The sequence below is a fragment of the Macaca thibetana genome, chromosome 3 (genome assembly GCF_024542745.1).
Source record: "Macaca thibetana thibetana isolate TM-01 chromosome 3, ASM2454274v1, whole genome shotgun sequence".
Classification (NCBI taxonomy): Eukaryota; Metazoa; Chordata; class Mammalia; order Primates; family Cercopithecidae; genus Macaca; species Macaca thibetana.
In genome coordinates this window covers 103,753,697-103,769,464 of record NC_065580.1, presented here as the reverse complement: position 1 = coordinate 103,769,464, position 15,768 = coordinate 103,753,697, and the positions used below count along the sequence as shown (strand labels likewise).

The window sequence follows — 15,768 nt, the reverse complement described above, 5'->3', positions numbered from 1 at the left end:
AAGGTCAGGAGATAGAGACCAGCCTGGCCAACATGGCAAAACCCCATCTCTCCTAAAAATACAAAAAATTAGCTGGACATAGTGGTACACGCCTATAGTTCCAGCTACTCAGGAGGCTGAGGCAGGAGAATCACTTGAACCCGGGAGGCGGAGGTTTCAGTGAACCAAGATCAGTCCAGCCTGGGCGACAGACCAAGGCTCCGTATCAAAAATAAATAAATAAATAAATAGATAGAGAAAGATAGATATATTTCCAAGGAGATACAGAAAAATCCACAATTACAGTCAGAGATTTCAATACTCCCCTCTCAATAACTAATAATAACTAGTAAAAAACGAATAACTAGTAAAAAAAAAAACCAATAACTAGTAAAAAAACGAATAAGGATACAGAAGAGTTGAACAACACTATCATCCAACATAATCTAATTGACATATATGAAACACTCTAACAACAGCAAAAAATACACATTCTTTTCAGGTGCACACTGAACATTTACCAAGATAGATCATATTCTACGCCATAAGACAAATCTCAATGAATCTAACAGAATTCAAGTATACAAATTATTTTTCTGAACACACAAAAGACTTAAATAGAAATCAATAAAAAGGTAGCTGTGAGTAACAAAGGAAGCTATTAAATGTCTTCCCACAACTATCTTATTAAAAGCATTCCATTGGATAAGTTCTGTTTCTTCTGCAATAGACTGAATACTGCTCCCATGGTATCACAGTCCTGCAAAGCGACTATCATGTAACAAAATGAAGTTTACTGCTATTTCTCACTCTATTCACCAATCGAATGGAAAAACTACTCAACTGCAATTGCCTTCAGAATACATCCTCAGTGTGAGGCATGGAGTAATCAATAAAAACTGCAAATGATAAGGAAAGGCTATTCCAGACAGAAGAAAAACCATATGCCTAGAATGAAGAAGAGCCATGGAATATTTGGAACAATGAGAGGCCCTATAAGGCTGAAGTGCAGACTAAAAGAAACAAATGGAAGAACACAACTATTGAGGAGGTCAAAGGACAATTTAATCACCATTATCATATAAGTTCATCTAGACATTTTGCTATGTGCTTTATATATTACACACAACCATATATTTATATATAAGATATATAATTTATCTAATAACAACAAGTTTTGAGACAGAGTCTTGCTCTGTCACCCAGGCTGGAGTATGGTGGCGTGATCTCGGCTTACTGCAACCTCTGCCCCCGGGGTTGTTCAAGCGATTCTCCTGCCTCAGCCTCCCAAGTAGCTAGAACCACAGGCATGCGCTACCATGCCCAGGTAATTTTGTATTTTAGTGGAGACAGGGTTTCTTCATTTTGGCCAGGTTGCTCTCAAACTCCTGACCTCAGGTGATCCACCTGCCTCAGCCTGCCAAAGTGCTGGGATTACAGGCATGAGCCACCATGCCCAGCCTAATAACAACATTTTAAAATAGATATTATCATCATTTTGCAAATGAGGAAACTGAGATTTAGTAAGGCTAACAAACTTGCTGTAACTTGCTCAAAAAAAAAGTAAAGCTCTCAAGACCTGTTCGACTTCAATCTGTGCTTTAACTATTATTACTATGGTGCTTCTAAATTCTGTGCAAAATTATACCATATTTTTATTCATTGTGCTCTTTTACTTTTTACCACCAATGAAAAAAATATATATCTTCATCTGATTCTTGACTCTTTCCAAGTTACCCTTCTGTTCTACCACCGTCTGAACTTCTGTATCCTAATACAGAAAATTCTGCATAATCTTCTCCAATATTATTATGTTAGTATTCTAAATTCTATATCATTTCTCCATTCAGCTTCCTTCATGTGTATCCTCAGATTTACTTCAATGTTTCCACCTAATTTTAGTTCCTTCTATTTTTTGCCTTGCTGTCTATAGAAGTTCTCAAGATAAGGAAGAGTTCATAATCACCATCTATTCCCCAATTTACATTAAATGCAGAATTCATCATTTACAATTTTTCTTAAAACTACTTTTCAAATTATCAAACTTCACCTTTGTCTGTGAGCTAACTACCTTTGTGAGCTGTGAACTGTTCTCTTTTACTTATATATTTGGTTGCATGCCTATTAGTTACAAAATATTTAAAGAATTAATGGCCAAAACATTTCTAAATTTTATGCAAACTAAATATTCGCAGATGCAAGAAGCTTAACAAATCTTAAGCTCAAAAAGAGAGAAAGAAAAGTACACATTATAATCCCATTGCTCCAAACAAGTGATAAGAGAAAATCTGGAAAGCAGCTAGAGAAAAGACACTTCAAACAGAAGAATATAATCTACAAAATTTTGCCTATTAAGGAGAGATTTTTAAAATGTTTCCGTTTTTATTTGTTAAACGTGACTCCATCTGGATATCCATGGTTCTAGTGGTACAACTCTACAATCTGTTATATTACGACCATGATCACGCATGTGTTTCCACTGCTTAACAACAACCAACTCAATTCTTAGGTCATTAATATAATCATAACACAGGAAAGGGAATGGCTGACTTTTTTTTTACATTTTCTTCCCATGAATTCTTATTCTTAACAAACACATGTGATTAAATACGGCATTATTGAAATTTGTATATATTTAAAAAAGGCCTTACAACTAGTCTTTTTCCAGAACCAAGTTTTTGCTGTTCAGTCTCCTGCCTTTTATCTGCATCTGTTGCAAAAGCAAGTACTTGGTACCTGTATGAAAGAAATAAAAAAATTGTAAATGAGTTTATAATTAAAAGTTATAAATTATTTTAAACTTTAAAAGTATACAATAATCTATAAACATTATAAAACACTTTTTCCTTGTTTTTAAAAACTGTAAAATTTAAGATTAAATTCTTATTGAGTGATATTGTGACATAAGACTGTGCAAAATGTCATGATAAAGAAATTATAACCATATATCCATTATTCAGTATTGGGAAAACAGCTCTACCAACTATCAAAGCACTTTCATTAGAATTTTATGTGACAAATAACAATACTCAAGAAAGATCTAACACCTAAATACCAAATAGACAGAAAAAATGTAAATATGCAAAGCAGTCAGATGGAGTAGAAATTATCAATACATAATCTATGGAACCAAAAAGAACTGAGTTTAACCCCAGTTTAACCACTTACTAGGTAAGTACATTTTTGGCAAATAATCACTCTGTGTCTGGCTTCCTCATCCATAAAACAGAAATAATAATAGAGTCTCTAACACAATCATTGTTAAAAGGATTAAAAAATAAATTATAAAGTACCTAGTATTTGGTATATAGTAGGTATACAATTATTGATTGATGGGTTGACAAAGAGACAGATTTATATAGAGATAGAGATCAATCACATAGTAGTTTGTAGCTGGTAGGTAGCGAGTTCTCAGTAATGGACATTGTAATCTATAAGTATTTTACAGCTTCCATTTCAATAGTGACATTTAGCTCAAATTATTCTTAAAAACAATTTATAAATATTATTCAATCTAGAAATCATTAATTTATCTAATAAAGTTGAAATTTCTATATTTCTCATTAATTAATGACATGTTTTTAGAATAATAAGCTTACTCGACATAAAGCAACTACAGACTCATATATGCCTTTCCCTCCTATTGAATCAAAACTCAAATTTTCTAAGAGACAGATATCTGAGAGTATAAAAATCAGGGACTTGAATGAAGGCAATGCAGCATCTCTAAATGAGCACTGAAATGTACAATGGTCTTCAAATGTCATATACCAACTCTGAAAATATCCTATCTCAATCAAGAATAATTCACTTATAAAAAACTGTAACTTCAGTTGAATGCAGAATGACTACGGTTTAAGATTTTGCAAGACAGAAGCTGATGACGAACTTAACAATAGCCTATAAAAAACAGATCATGATTATTTCCTGATTAGGAACAGCTCCAGCCTCCAGCTCCCAGCATGAGTGACACAGAAGACAGGTGATTTCTGCATTTTCAACTGAGGTACCAGGTTCATCTCACTGGGGAGTGCCGGACAATCGGTGCTGGTCAGCTGGTGCAGCCCAACCAGCAAGAGGTGAAGCAGGGCGAGGCATCACCTCACCTGGGAAGTGCAAGGGGGAAGGGAATCCCTTTTCCTAGCCAAGGGAAACTGAGACACACAACACCTGGAAAATCGGGTAACTCCCACCTAATACTGTGCTTTACCAAGGGTCTTAGTAAACGGCACACCAGCAGATTATATCCCACACTTGGCCCAGAGGGTCCCACGCCCACAGAGCCTCCCTCATTGCTAGCACAGCAGTCTGAGATCTAACTGCAAGGCGGCAGCGAGGCTGGGGAAGGGGTGCCCACCATTGCTGAGGCTTAAGTGGGTAAACAAAGCCACTGGGAAGCTCGAGTTGGGTGGAGCCCACCGCAGCTCAAGGAGGCCGGCCTGCCTCTGTAGACTCCTCCTCTGGGGACAGGGCATAGCTAAACAAAAAGCAGCAAAAACCTCGGCAGAGGTAAATGCCCCTGTCTGATAGCTTTGAAGAGAGCAGTGGATCTCCCAACATGGAGGTTAAGATCTGAGAACAGACAGACTGCCTGCTCAAGTGGGTCCCTGACGCCTGAGTACCCTAACTGGGAAACATCTCCCACTAGGTGCAGACTGACATCTCACACCTCACACAGTGGGGTACACCCCTGAGACGAAGCTTCCAGAGCAAGAATCAGACAGCAACCCTCACTGTGCAGCAATATTCAATCTTCTGCAGCCTCCGCTGCTGATACCCCAGCAAACAGGGTCTGGAGTGGACCTCAAGCAAACTCCAACAGACTTACAGCTGAGGGTCCTGACTGTTAGAATGAAAACTAACAAACAGAAAGGACACCCACACCAAAACCCCATCAGTACGTCACCATCATCAAGGACTAAAGGCAGATAAAACCACAAAGATGGGGAAAAAGCAGTGCAGAAAAGCTGGAAATTCAAAAAATCAGAGAGCATCTCCCCCTCCAAAGGAACGCAGCTCATCGCCAGCAACAGAACAAAGCTGGACGGAGAATGACTTTGATGAGATGAGAGAAGAAGGCTTCAGTCGATCAAACTTCTCAGAGCTAAAGGAGGAAGTACGTAACCAGCGCAAAGAAACGAAAAACCTTGAAAAAAGAATGGATGAATGGATGGCTAGAATAATCAATGCAGAGAAGACCTTAAAAGAACTGATAGAGATGAAAACCATAACACGAGAACTATGTGACAAATGCACAAGCTTCAGTAACCGACTCAATCAACTGGAAGAAACAGTATCAGCGATTGAAGATCAAATGAATGAAATGAAGCGAGAAGAGAAGTGTGGAGAAAAAAAAGAGTAAAAAGAAATGAACAAAACCTCCAAGAAATATGGGATTATGTGAAAAGACCAAATCTACATCTGATTGGTATGCCTGAAAGTTATGGGGAAAATGGAACCCAGTTGGAAAAGACTCTGCAGGATATCATCCAGGAGAACTTCCCCAAGCTAGTAAGACAGGTCAACATCCAAATTCAGGAAACACAGAGAATGCCACAAAGATACTCCTCGAGAAGAGCAACTCCAAGACACAAAATTGTCAGATTCACCAAAGTGGAAATGAAGGAAAAAATGTTAAGGGCAGCCAGAGAGAAAGGTCGGGTTACCCACAAAGGGAAAGCCATCAGACTAACAGCAGATCTCTCGGCAGAAACTCTCCAAGCCAGAAGAGAGTGGGGGCCAATATTCAACATTCTTAAAGAAAAGAATTTTCAACCCAGAATTTCATATCCAGCCAAACTAAGTTTCATAAGTGAAGGAGAAATAAAATCCATTACAGACAAGAAAATACTTAGAGATTTTGTCACCACCAGGCCTGCCCTACAAGAGATCCTGAAGAAAGCACTAAACATGGAAAGGAACAACAGTTACCAGCCACTGCAAAAACATGTCAAAATGTAAAGTCCATCGATGCTAGGAAGAAACTGCATCAACTAGCAAGTAAAATAACCAGCTAATATCATAATGACAGGATCAAGTTCACACATAACAATATTAACCTTAAATGTAAATGGACTAAATGGTCCAATTAAAACACACAGCCTGGCAAATTGGATAAAGAGTCAAGACCCATCAGTTTGCTGTATTCAGGAGACCCATCTCACATGCAGAGACACACATAGACTCAAAATAAAGGGATGGAGGAAGATCTACCAAGGAAATGGAAAACAAAAATAAGCAGGGGCTGCAATCCTAGTCTCTGATAAAACAGACTTTAAACCATAAAAGATCAAAAGAGACAAACAAGGCCATTACATAATAGTAAAGGGATCAATTCATCAGGAAGAGTTAACTCTCCTAAATATATATGCACCCAATACAGGAGCACCCAGGTTCATAAAGCAAGTCCTTAGAGACTTACAAAGAGACTTAGACTCCCATACAATAATGGGAGACTTTAACACCCCACTGTCAACATTAGACAGATCAACGAGACAGAAAGTTAACAAGGATATCCAGGAATTGAACTCAACTCTGCGCCAAGCAGAACTAATAGACATCTACAGAACTCTCCACCCCAAATCAACAGAATATACATTCTTCTCAGCACCACATCACACTTATTCCAAAATTGACCACATAGTTGGAAGTAAAGCAGTCCTCAGCAAATGTAAAAGAACAGAAATTATAACAAACTGTCTCTCAGACCACAGTGCAATCAAACTAGAACTCAGGACCAAGAAACTCAATCAAAACCGCTCAACTACATGGAAACTGAACAACCTGCTCCTGAATGACTACTGGGTACATAACAAAATGAAGGCAGAAATAAAGATGTTCTTGGAAACCAATAAGAACAAGGATACAACATACCAGAATCTCTGGGACACATTTAAAGCAGTGTGTAGAGGGAAATTTATAGCACTAAATGCACACAAGAGAAAGCAGGAAAGATCTAAAATTGACACCCTAGCATCACAATTAAAAGAACTAGAGAAGCAAGAGCAAACACATTCAAAAGCTAGCAGAAGGCAAGAAATAACTAAGATCAGAGTAGAACTAAAAGAGATAGAGACAGAAAGAACCCTCCAAAAAATCAATGAATCCAGGAGCTGGTTTTTTGAAAAGATCAACAAAATTGATAGACCGCTAGCAAGACTAATAAAGAAAAGACAGAAGAATCAAATAGATGCAATAAAAAATGTAAAGGGGATGTCACCACCAACCCCACAGAAATACAAACTACCATCAGAGAATACTATAAACACCTCTACACAAATAAACTAGAAAACCTAGAAGAAATGGATAATTTCCTGGACACTTACTCTCTCCCAAGACTAAACCAGGAAGAAGTTAAATACCTGAATAGACCAATAGCAGGCTCTGAAATTGAGGCAATAATTAATAGCCTACCAACCAAAAAAAGTCCAGGACCAGACGGAACCAAAAAGAGCCCTCATTGTCAAGACAATCCTAAGCCAAAGAACAAAGCTGGAGGCATCATGCTACATGACTTCAAACTATACTACAAGGCTACAGTAACCAAAACAGCATGGTACTGGTACCAAAACAGAGATATAGACCAATGGAACAGAACAGAGCCCTCAGAAATAACACCACACATCTACAACCATCTGATCTTTGACAAACCTGACAAAAACAAGAAATGGGGAAAGGATTCCCTATTTAATAAATGGTGCTGGGAAAATTGGCTAGCCATAAGTAGAAAGCTGAAACTGGATCCTTTCCTTACTCCTTATACGAAAATTAATTTAAGATGGATTAGAGACTTAAATGTTACACCTAAAACCATAAAAACTCTAGAAGAAAACCTAGGTAATACCATTCAGGACATAGGCATGGACAAGGACTTCAGGTCTAAAACACCAAAAGCAACGGCAACAAAAGCCAAAATTGACAAATGGGATCTCATTAAACTAAAGATCAACTAAAGTTGGAAGTAAAGCAGTCCTCAGCAAATGTAAAAGAACAGAAATTATAACAAACTGTCTGTACAGCAAAAGAAACTACCATCAGAGTGAACAGGCAACCTATAGAATGGGAGAAAATTTTTGCAATCTATGCATCTGACAAAGAGCTAATATCCAGAACCTATAAAGAACTCAATCAAATTTACAAAAAAAAAACAAATAATCCCATCAAAAGGTAGGCAAAGGATATGAACAGACACTTCTCAAAAGACAACAGACACATGAAAAAATGTTCATCATCACTCGCCATCAGAGAAATGCAAATCAAAACCACAATGAGATACCATCTCACACCAGTTAGAATGGCAATCATTAAAAAGTCAGGAAACAACAGGTGCTAGAGAGGATGTAGAGAAATAGGAACACTTTTACACTGTTAGTGGGACTGTAAACTAGTTCAACAATTGTGGAAGACAGTGTGGCGATTCCTCAAGGATCTAGAACTAGAAATACCATTTGACCCAGCCATCCCATTACTGGGGATATACCCAAAGGATTATAAATCATGCTGCTATAAAGACACATGCACACATATGTTTATTGTGGCACTATTCACAATAGCAAAGACTTGGAATTGACCCCAATGTCCATCGGTGACAGACTGGATTAAGAAAATGTGGCACATATACACCATGGAATACTATGCAGCGATAAAAAAGGATGAGTTCGTGTCCTTTGTAGGGACATGGATGCAGCTGGAAACCATCATTCTCAGCAAACTATCGCAAGAACAGAAAACCAAATACCACATGTTCTCTCTCATAGGTGGGAATTGAACAATGAGATCACTTGGACACAAGAAGGGGAGCATCACACACCAGGTCCAATGTGGGGAGCGGGTAGTGGGGAGGGATAGCATTAGGAGATATACCTAATGTAAATGACGAGTTAATGGGTGTGGCACACCAACAGGGCACATGTATACATATGTAACAAACCTGCACGTTGTGCACATGTACCCTAGAACTTAAAGTATAATAAAAAAAAAAGATCTTGTCATTAATATGAAAACTTAATGTATATAAATTTCATTCATTTTATAAACATATAGTAGGGATCTAATACAAACATTAACAATGGAAAAACTACTACATGATCTATACTCATAAGGAGCTTCCACACTAGTTGTAGAGACTCATATACAGACAGCTAAGTATAACTCAGAGTATCCTGTGCTAATTAACAGAAGGTACTCACATAGTACCAATAGAACATGGTACATAGTACCAATAGTAACAACTAATTGGGGAAGAAAAGATATGCTCTTGGTATAGGTTCAGGAAGAGAAAGCCACATTTTAAAGGATGAGTGAAGATTCTATCACGCTGGTAAAGAAGAAGGCATTACAGTAAAGTAAATAACACATGCAAAGGCATGCAGCAGTAAAAGAGACATGAAAGGCCATGACAGGAGTTTAGGAGAGATGCATGACAGGGAGGAATGAGTCATGGGCCGCATGAAGTAAAAGGGAGAAGATCTCCGCCTTGAAAAATCATGCTACAAAATCCCACAGGCAGCTGCAGCAAATCTCTCTATACCATCTTAGATTGACCTTCAAAATTCCAAAGTCTCTAAAAGTGCAAAACAATTAGACCTCACATTCTGAACTCCAAATAGGATTGCTTTCCTGTTCCCAATTCATAACAACAGAAATAGTATGCGCTGGTGACTAAAACATCATCCCAGAGCTTGTCCCGCTAAGGATCTAACCGTAGGCAATGAATTACTTAGGTGGGTCATTTCCTACAGAAACCAACCTGCCAGGGGATAATATAGATGTTCATGAGATTGTTACAAAGGTCCAAAACTCTTTGAGCTATTTGAAGCTTCTTATACAACTATGGTCATTATTTCATCTAAGAAGTAAGTGAGCCTGTAAAGCGGCCTTATTAACATTAAAACAGCAGGCAGAGGCATAGCCAAAATTGACTACTGATTTCCAAATCCAAGCCATTTATCTTCCTAAAAGACAACTCAGAAAAGTATTTTATTACTTAAACTTAACAGCAAAATTAGATGATGACAAACTTACAAGAGCATCTATTTTCTGGTTCTTCCTTAACTCCTCTTAACTGTGACCAATAAAGTACATAAAAATCTATTTCCAAAACCAAACAATTCCAAGCAGATTTAGAAATTCTGAAATAAAATATTTGGGTCTTTTTTCTTACCACTCAAGTGTTCAGTAACATAAGCTACACAAAAAAGTTTCCTTGTTGAGACTGCCGAAAGAATAATCAGGGCCAATGTAACAAGATCTTATGAAAGAGTGCCGTACACGTCCCTCAGAACAGAAAGGCACTAATCGCAACTACAGCAAGTGCAGGTAAACAGTGGTGCTTTTGAACTCACTAACCACAAATGCTTAACAGGTCCTGTAGTGCACCAATAACAAACTCAACCACATAATTTAATACTCCATATTGCATTGCATTGTAAAAACAGCAGCAAGTAACTAAAACACAGATTGAGGCATCACGGAGCACAAAAGTAAACCCTCCAAAATCATTTATTTTCAAATGAAACATCACTATCACCTCAATGAGTGGCAGGAAGTTTTGGAACCTTGACATGTAACCCAGAGAGCTTTACTAGAAATGGAAGCTTGAGATACAGAGCATTATTATGTTGATTTCAACTATACCTAAATTCTTGACTATGCCAGGACAAATCCTTTTCACTGAAAGATGCCAGTAACAAAACAGAAGCCTTCTTTATACACTTTTCACTCTTTTGTCAGTTCTCATCAAACACCTACTTTCACCAAGGTACAGTGCTAGGCACTTCAGGGGATACAGAATTCCTGCCATCGAGGAGTACTGAGCTTAGTCAAGGAGAAAAACAAATAAATGCTTGCTATCAGTGAAAGCATGAGTAATACCTAAGGGAAGCACTGAAAAACTACTATGTAAATTGAGAAAAAGGAGATGTTGCTTACATCTAGGTCAGGGAAGAACTGAAGGGGAACAGGGAGGCTTCTAGACATAATTTCCATGTGCAGACAAAGAAGGAAGAGCGCTTCAGACATAGGAGATAGACAGTATGTGCAAAAAAAAAAAAAAAAAAAGAGAGAGAGAGAGAGAAAAGCCTTTAACATATGTGGAGACTACAAATATTTCCATTTGGTCAGAGCCAAAGATTGGAGAAGAATACTTCTTCTTAAAATAGTCAATTAAATTCAACAAAAACACTTTTAAATCTTTATTTAAGGCTGATTATTTACTTAGTAATGTATTCGGAGCTATTGAGGGGTTGCTGGGGAATGGGTATAGCAGACAGGAGAGAAATAACACCCATGGCAGATAGACTCTTTTAGGGAGCCTCCCTACATTCAACTCTTGGAGGTCCCACCTCAAGGCCTCCTCAGCATCCTATGCAAAGCTCTGCTATAGCCTGTATCACAAATGGACTGAAGTGTCTGACTTCCCGCCTCCTTGAATTCTACTTGAGGATAAGAGGCATGTCTATTTGACTACATTTCCAGTACCTTGCACAGTATGTAGCACACAGCCTGTTGAAAAATATTTGCTGAATGAATGACTGAATAAACAAATGGAATTACTCAGTCAGTGAACAGATGTTTAAGACAGATTCCTCTCTCAAGAACCTGATAATGCAAGATACTCTGGAAAATGTCAGTATAAGAAGGCAATACATGACAGCCAAACATCAGTGTTTTAGGCAGTAATATATCTAGGAGGTGAAAAAAGGAAGACAGTTGAACCAGTTAACTTCAAAAGTCACTTCCAAGTCCAAAAGTCCACATCATAGAGGTAAAATGGGACCGGATTATAAAAAGCACTGAATGTCAATTATAAAAAATCTAGGCTGGGTGTGGTGGCTCATGCCTGTAATCCCAGAAATTTGGGAGGTCGAGGCAGGTAGATTGCCTGAGCTCAGGAGTTTGCGACCAGCCTGGGCAACACAATGAAACCCCGTCTCTACTAAAATACAAAAATAATTAGCGGGCGTGGCAGCATGCGCCTATAGTCCCAGCTACTCAGGAGGCTAAGGCAGGACAATTGTTTCAACCCGGGAGACAGAGGTTGCAGTGAGCCAAGATCGCACCACTGCACTCCAGCCTGGGCGACAGAGCGAGACTCCGTCTCAAAAAAAAAAAAAAAAAAAAAAAAAAAAGTCTAGGTTTTTTAGTAAGAAATAAAAATTATTCTGGCTTAAAGAGGTGTTTTAAAAGAAAAGATATGAGAAGGACCCTTCAAAGTTTAGAGAGAAAAAAAAAATAGAAATCCAAGTGAAAAAATACAGGCCTGAACCAATGGGAATGGGAAGGAAAGGCTGAATAAGAGAAAGTATTAAGGGCACAGATTACTGACTAAATAACTCTGAAAGGCAAAGGATAAAAAAAGAGAATAAAAGATGATCAAAGTTTGGACATACATGGCCCTTACCCTTACCCCCAAAAAAGGGCAAACAGGCCAGGAGTGATGGCTCATGCCAGTAATCCCAGCACTTTGGGAGGCCAAGGTAGGAGGATCACTTAAGCCCAAGAGTTCAAGACCAGTCTGGGCAACATAGTGAGACCCTGTCTCCATTTAAAAAAAAAAAAAAAATTCAAGGGCAAACAATTCTCTTACTTCAAAAGAAAAATGGTGCTCAAAGTGGGCCCCTGAATTAGATTCACCTGGAGTAAAAATTTACAATGATGATTTCTGGGTCTTATCCCCAAACCTATTAAAAGAAATCTAGGGGACTGGGGACTAGCATCTGTAAATGTGCATTTTATAACAGGCTGTCCAGGTGACTCCTACGCACACTGAAGTTTGAGACCCTGAGCCTTCACTGGTTTTTATTTGAACATAATTAAGTGGGGTTTAAAGAAATGAAAGGTATCAATATCAAAAATGAAAATGAGTTATGTGTTAAAGCCTATTCTATTAACTGATTATATTCTATTAACCGAATATAGACAGATTTAATAAAACCTCAAAAGAACAAACTTATAGTTTTCATGCTTTCTCCAAAATCCAAAAATGCAGCAGTGATTATCATTTAATATAATCTATTACAAAGTTGAAAGCATATATAAGTACAACATACTACTTAATGTTGTAAACCTTCTTGATTGTCATCATTTCATAATAATCTCATATCTCATGCATTTTTGCCATTATAAATGATCCACATAATGGATAACGTGTACATTTTTTAGTCTAAGACAAAGATGAATTTAATAGATGGGTATGTTGGAGAATTACCACAGTTAAAACAATGTGAGCTTCTGTTAGATTAAACTCACACATTAAGGAAATCTACACATTACTTCTTTATCCAATCACTCCTAGAGTTATTATCAAATTAATTCCTATGCACATATTTCAAAGAGTAAGTAACTGGGTGTTTAAATATTTGTACTGTGACCCTAGCATAGCACTACTTGGCAGGAGGTGAGGCACAGAGCTGGGTGGAAAGCTAAAAAGCAGATCTCCTAATATTGCTGAAGTTTGGCAGGCTTGAGTAAACTATACAGATATTTTTCCCAACCTCTCAAAATAAATATAATATTTTATTTATTACCAGTAGCAATGCCACCATTCAATCATATCCTTTGGACAAAAGCCGTAAGAATTATAGACGGAATATTACATGATGATACACTTCCTAAATCAGTGAAATTCTGCTTACTCACAAACATTCACTTATTTTCAGAGTTTTAACCCTAGATGCCTAGTCATTTACAAAAAGCAAATAGCTACTTATGAAGAGAAAACTGCATTAACTTGTTATATACACAACATTGAAACTTGAAGACAAAAACTTACATCTGTTGCCTGATGAATTTATATCTTCTCCCCATCTTGGGAAAAATGATGTGGCCAAAAATAATGTTGAAAAGCTATAATGATGTGCTGCTTAGATGTTTAAAGATCTAAATGTTGCCATCAGTAAGGTAACACAATAAAGCTACTAAAGACACTGAAACCCTCCAAGGCTATTTCTTTTCCCAGCATGAATTTCTACTTTCTTTTCCCCATTCTCTCTGCCAATAAAAACCTTCCTCTCCAAAAACTCAAAACCTTGACTTTTATTTAAATCTAGCTGGTGGAGAAGAAAACGGTCTCTCTCATACACAATTTACCACGACCAATAAGAATTTCTAGCAAATAAGTATAAACTATTTGCCTAGGATCATTTTCATACTTCACTTATACTACGAATTGTTCTTTTAAAAAAGTATTAACATTCATATTAACAGTTCATGCCAGTATTTTTCCTATGTCACACACATTCCTTTTTATTATAAAAGCATTCCACAGCTAAATCTTCAATTTCGCTTTTTTCACTCAACATTGTGTTTAATTATTTACTACATCAAGGAACAATGACAAAAATCATTGAGCATTTTCTACAGGGTGGTAACTTGACATACATTTAATCCTTATAACAAACTTGTCAAAATGAATAATATTACCTCCTTTAGAGCCAGGATAAGGACAGCAACCATCAAACATCTGGAGTGGTAAAATCAGGATTCCAATCCAGGTCTGCCTCCCAAACCACTGCTCTATATTGCCTTTCAAATATTTTACAATAGTAAATGATATCGTCTAAGTCACCACGATCACATTTTGTCAAAGAAACCAATCTCTTTTTCATTTGTGATATTGAAGCCCTTTGTGGACAAAAATTAGTCAGCAACAAACACACCAAAAAATCATGATTCCAAAGATTTAACATCCAAACTTACTTATAACTTTCCACTTGTCGGCAGGAAGAGACAGTAATGAAGGAATCTGTACGGGAACTGTAGGCAAGAGGACCAGGCAGAAGAAAGCCAGGGAGAAATCTTCCAAAAGCATAGCTCTCCTGCTCAAATACCATCAGCATCCCATCCATAGACTGGATGCAAATTAAATCTCGCCCTAAAGAAGAATTAGAGAAAATTAGATGGCCTATTCTTTTTATAAATATAATATTTTTATTAATCACTATCTACAACAAGTATGTCTTAGGCACCAATTTTACATAAATCATAGCATTAAGCAGCATTGGGTGTGAAAATTACTAATAGTGAAAAATACTAATCCCTGATTGCCCTCAACTATAGACTGATTCTGCGGTGTCTTCTACCATTAGTCTATCAATATTAAGTACAATATTCACAGTTCTTAAAATTTACTGAGATGATGGAAATGATGATGATTTCTATGATACAGTTTAGTATCCCTAATCTGAGAAAGATCTAGTGACTATAACATTTCATGTCCTGCTAGTGTGATTAGTATATCTTATAATGTATTACACAGGAAAAAACTATGTTAGAGGAAAATTAAGTTACTCATTAAGGGAATAAATAAAAGGCCAGTCTTGTGCCTTGTCATCTCTAGTTCATACACCATATACAATAAGTACTATAATAACTATTCTATATCACCTTGAATATCAGTGACAATCTTAAATAGTATACTTAGATTTTAAAAAGAGCTCAAAAAATATCAAATTGCATAGAAATAGATGATACTCTTCTTGTTGTATCCGTCTAAGGACAATCATACAGCTAAGCAACTTTTAAAAAGAAAACATATCACCAAAGGAGGCTAAAAAGAAAGAAAAAAGAGAGAGAGCAAACCGAGTTTTGCAGTGCTTATTACTGCACTATACTCTAACCCATCTCAACTAATACAATAGATTTATCAACCTTAAATAGTCTGAAAGATGTTCTAGGATGAATATTGTCTGCAAATGAATGTTCACTAAACATACATCTGAACCATTCAGGAATCTCTCTTTAGAGAGATAAAAATTGTTTATATTAATGCTGTTTGAAAAGTATTCTCTC

The 15,768-nt window shown here is 37.1% G+C and overlaps 2 protein-coding genes across 6 annotated transcripts in view; one reads left to right on the top strand and one right to left on the bottom strand.

Annotated features, from left to right (window-relative positions):
- The window catches only part of LOC126950102 (uncharacterized), a 480,177-nt gene that overhangs the window by 112,924 nt on the left and 351,485 nt on the right, over window positions 1-15,768 (top strand). The gene's annotated exons all lie outside the window — the stretch shown is intronic.
- The window catches only part of BBS9 (Bardet-Biedl syndrome 9), a 510,510-nt gene that overhangs the window by 367,501 nt on the left and 127,241 nt on the right, over window positions 1-15,768 (bottom strand). For all 5 annotated transcript variants that reach the window (XM_050783267.1, XM_050783270.1, XM_050783269.1 and 2 more), the window contains 2 exons: window positions 14,677-14,851; window positions 2,631-2,715 (listed from right to left, as the gene is read on the bottom strand). In XM_050783267.1, coding sequence (XP_050639224.1) covers window positions 2,631-2,715; window positions 14,677-14,851 — 260 coding nt within the window. The remainder of the gene's footprint in view (window positions 1-2,630; window positions 2,716-14,676; window positions 14,852-15,768) is intronic.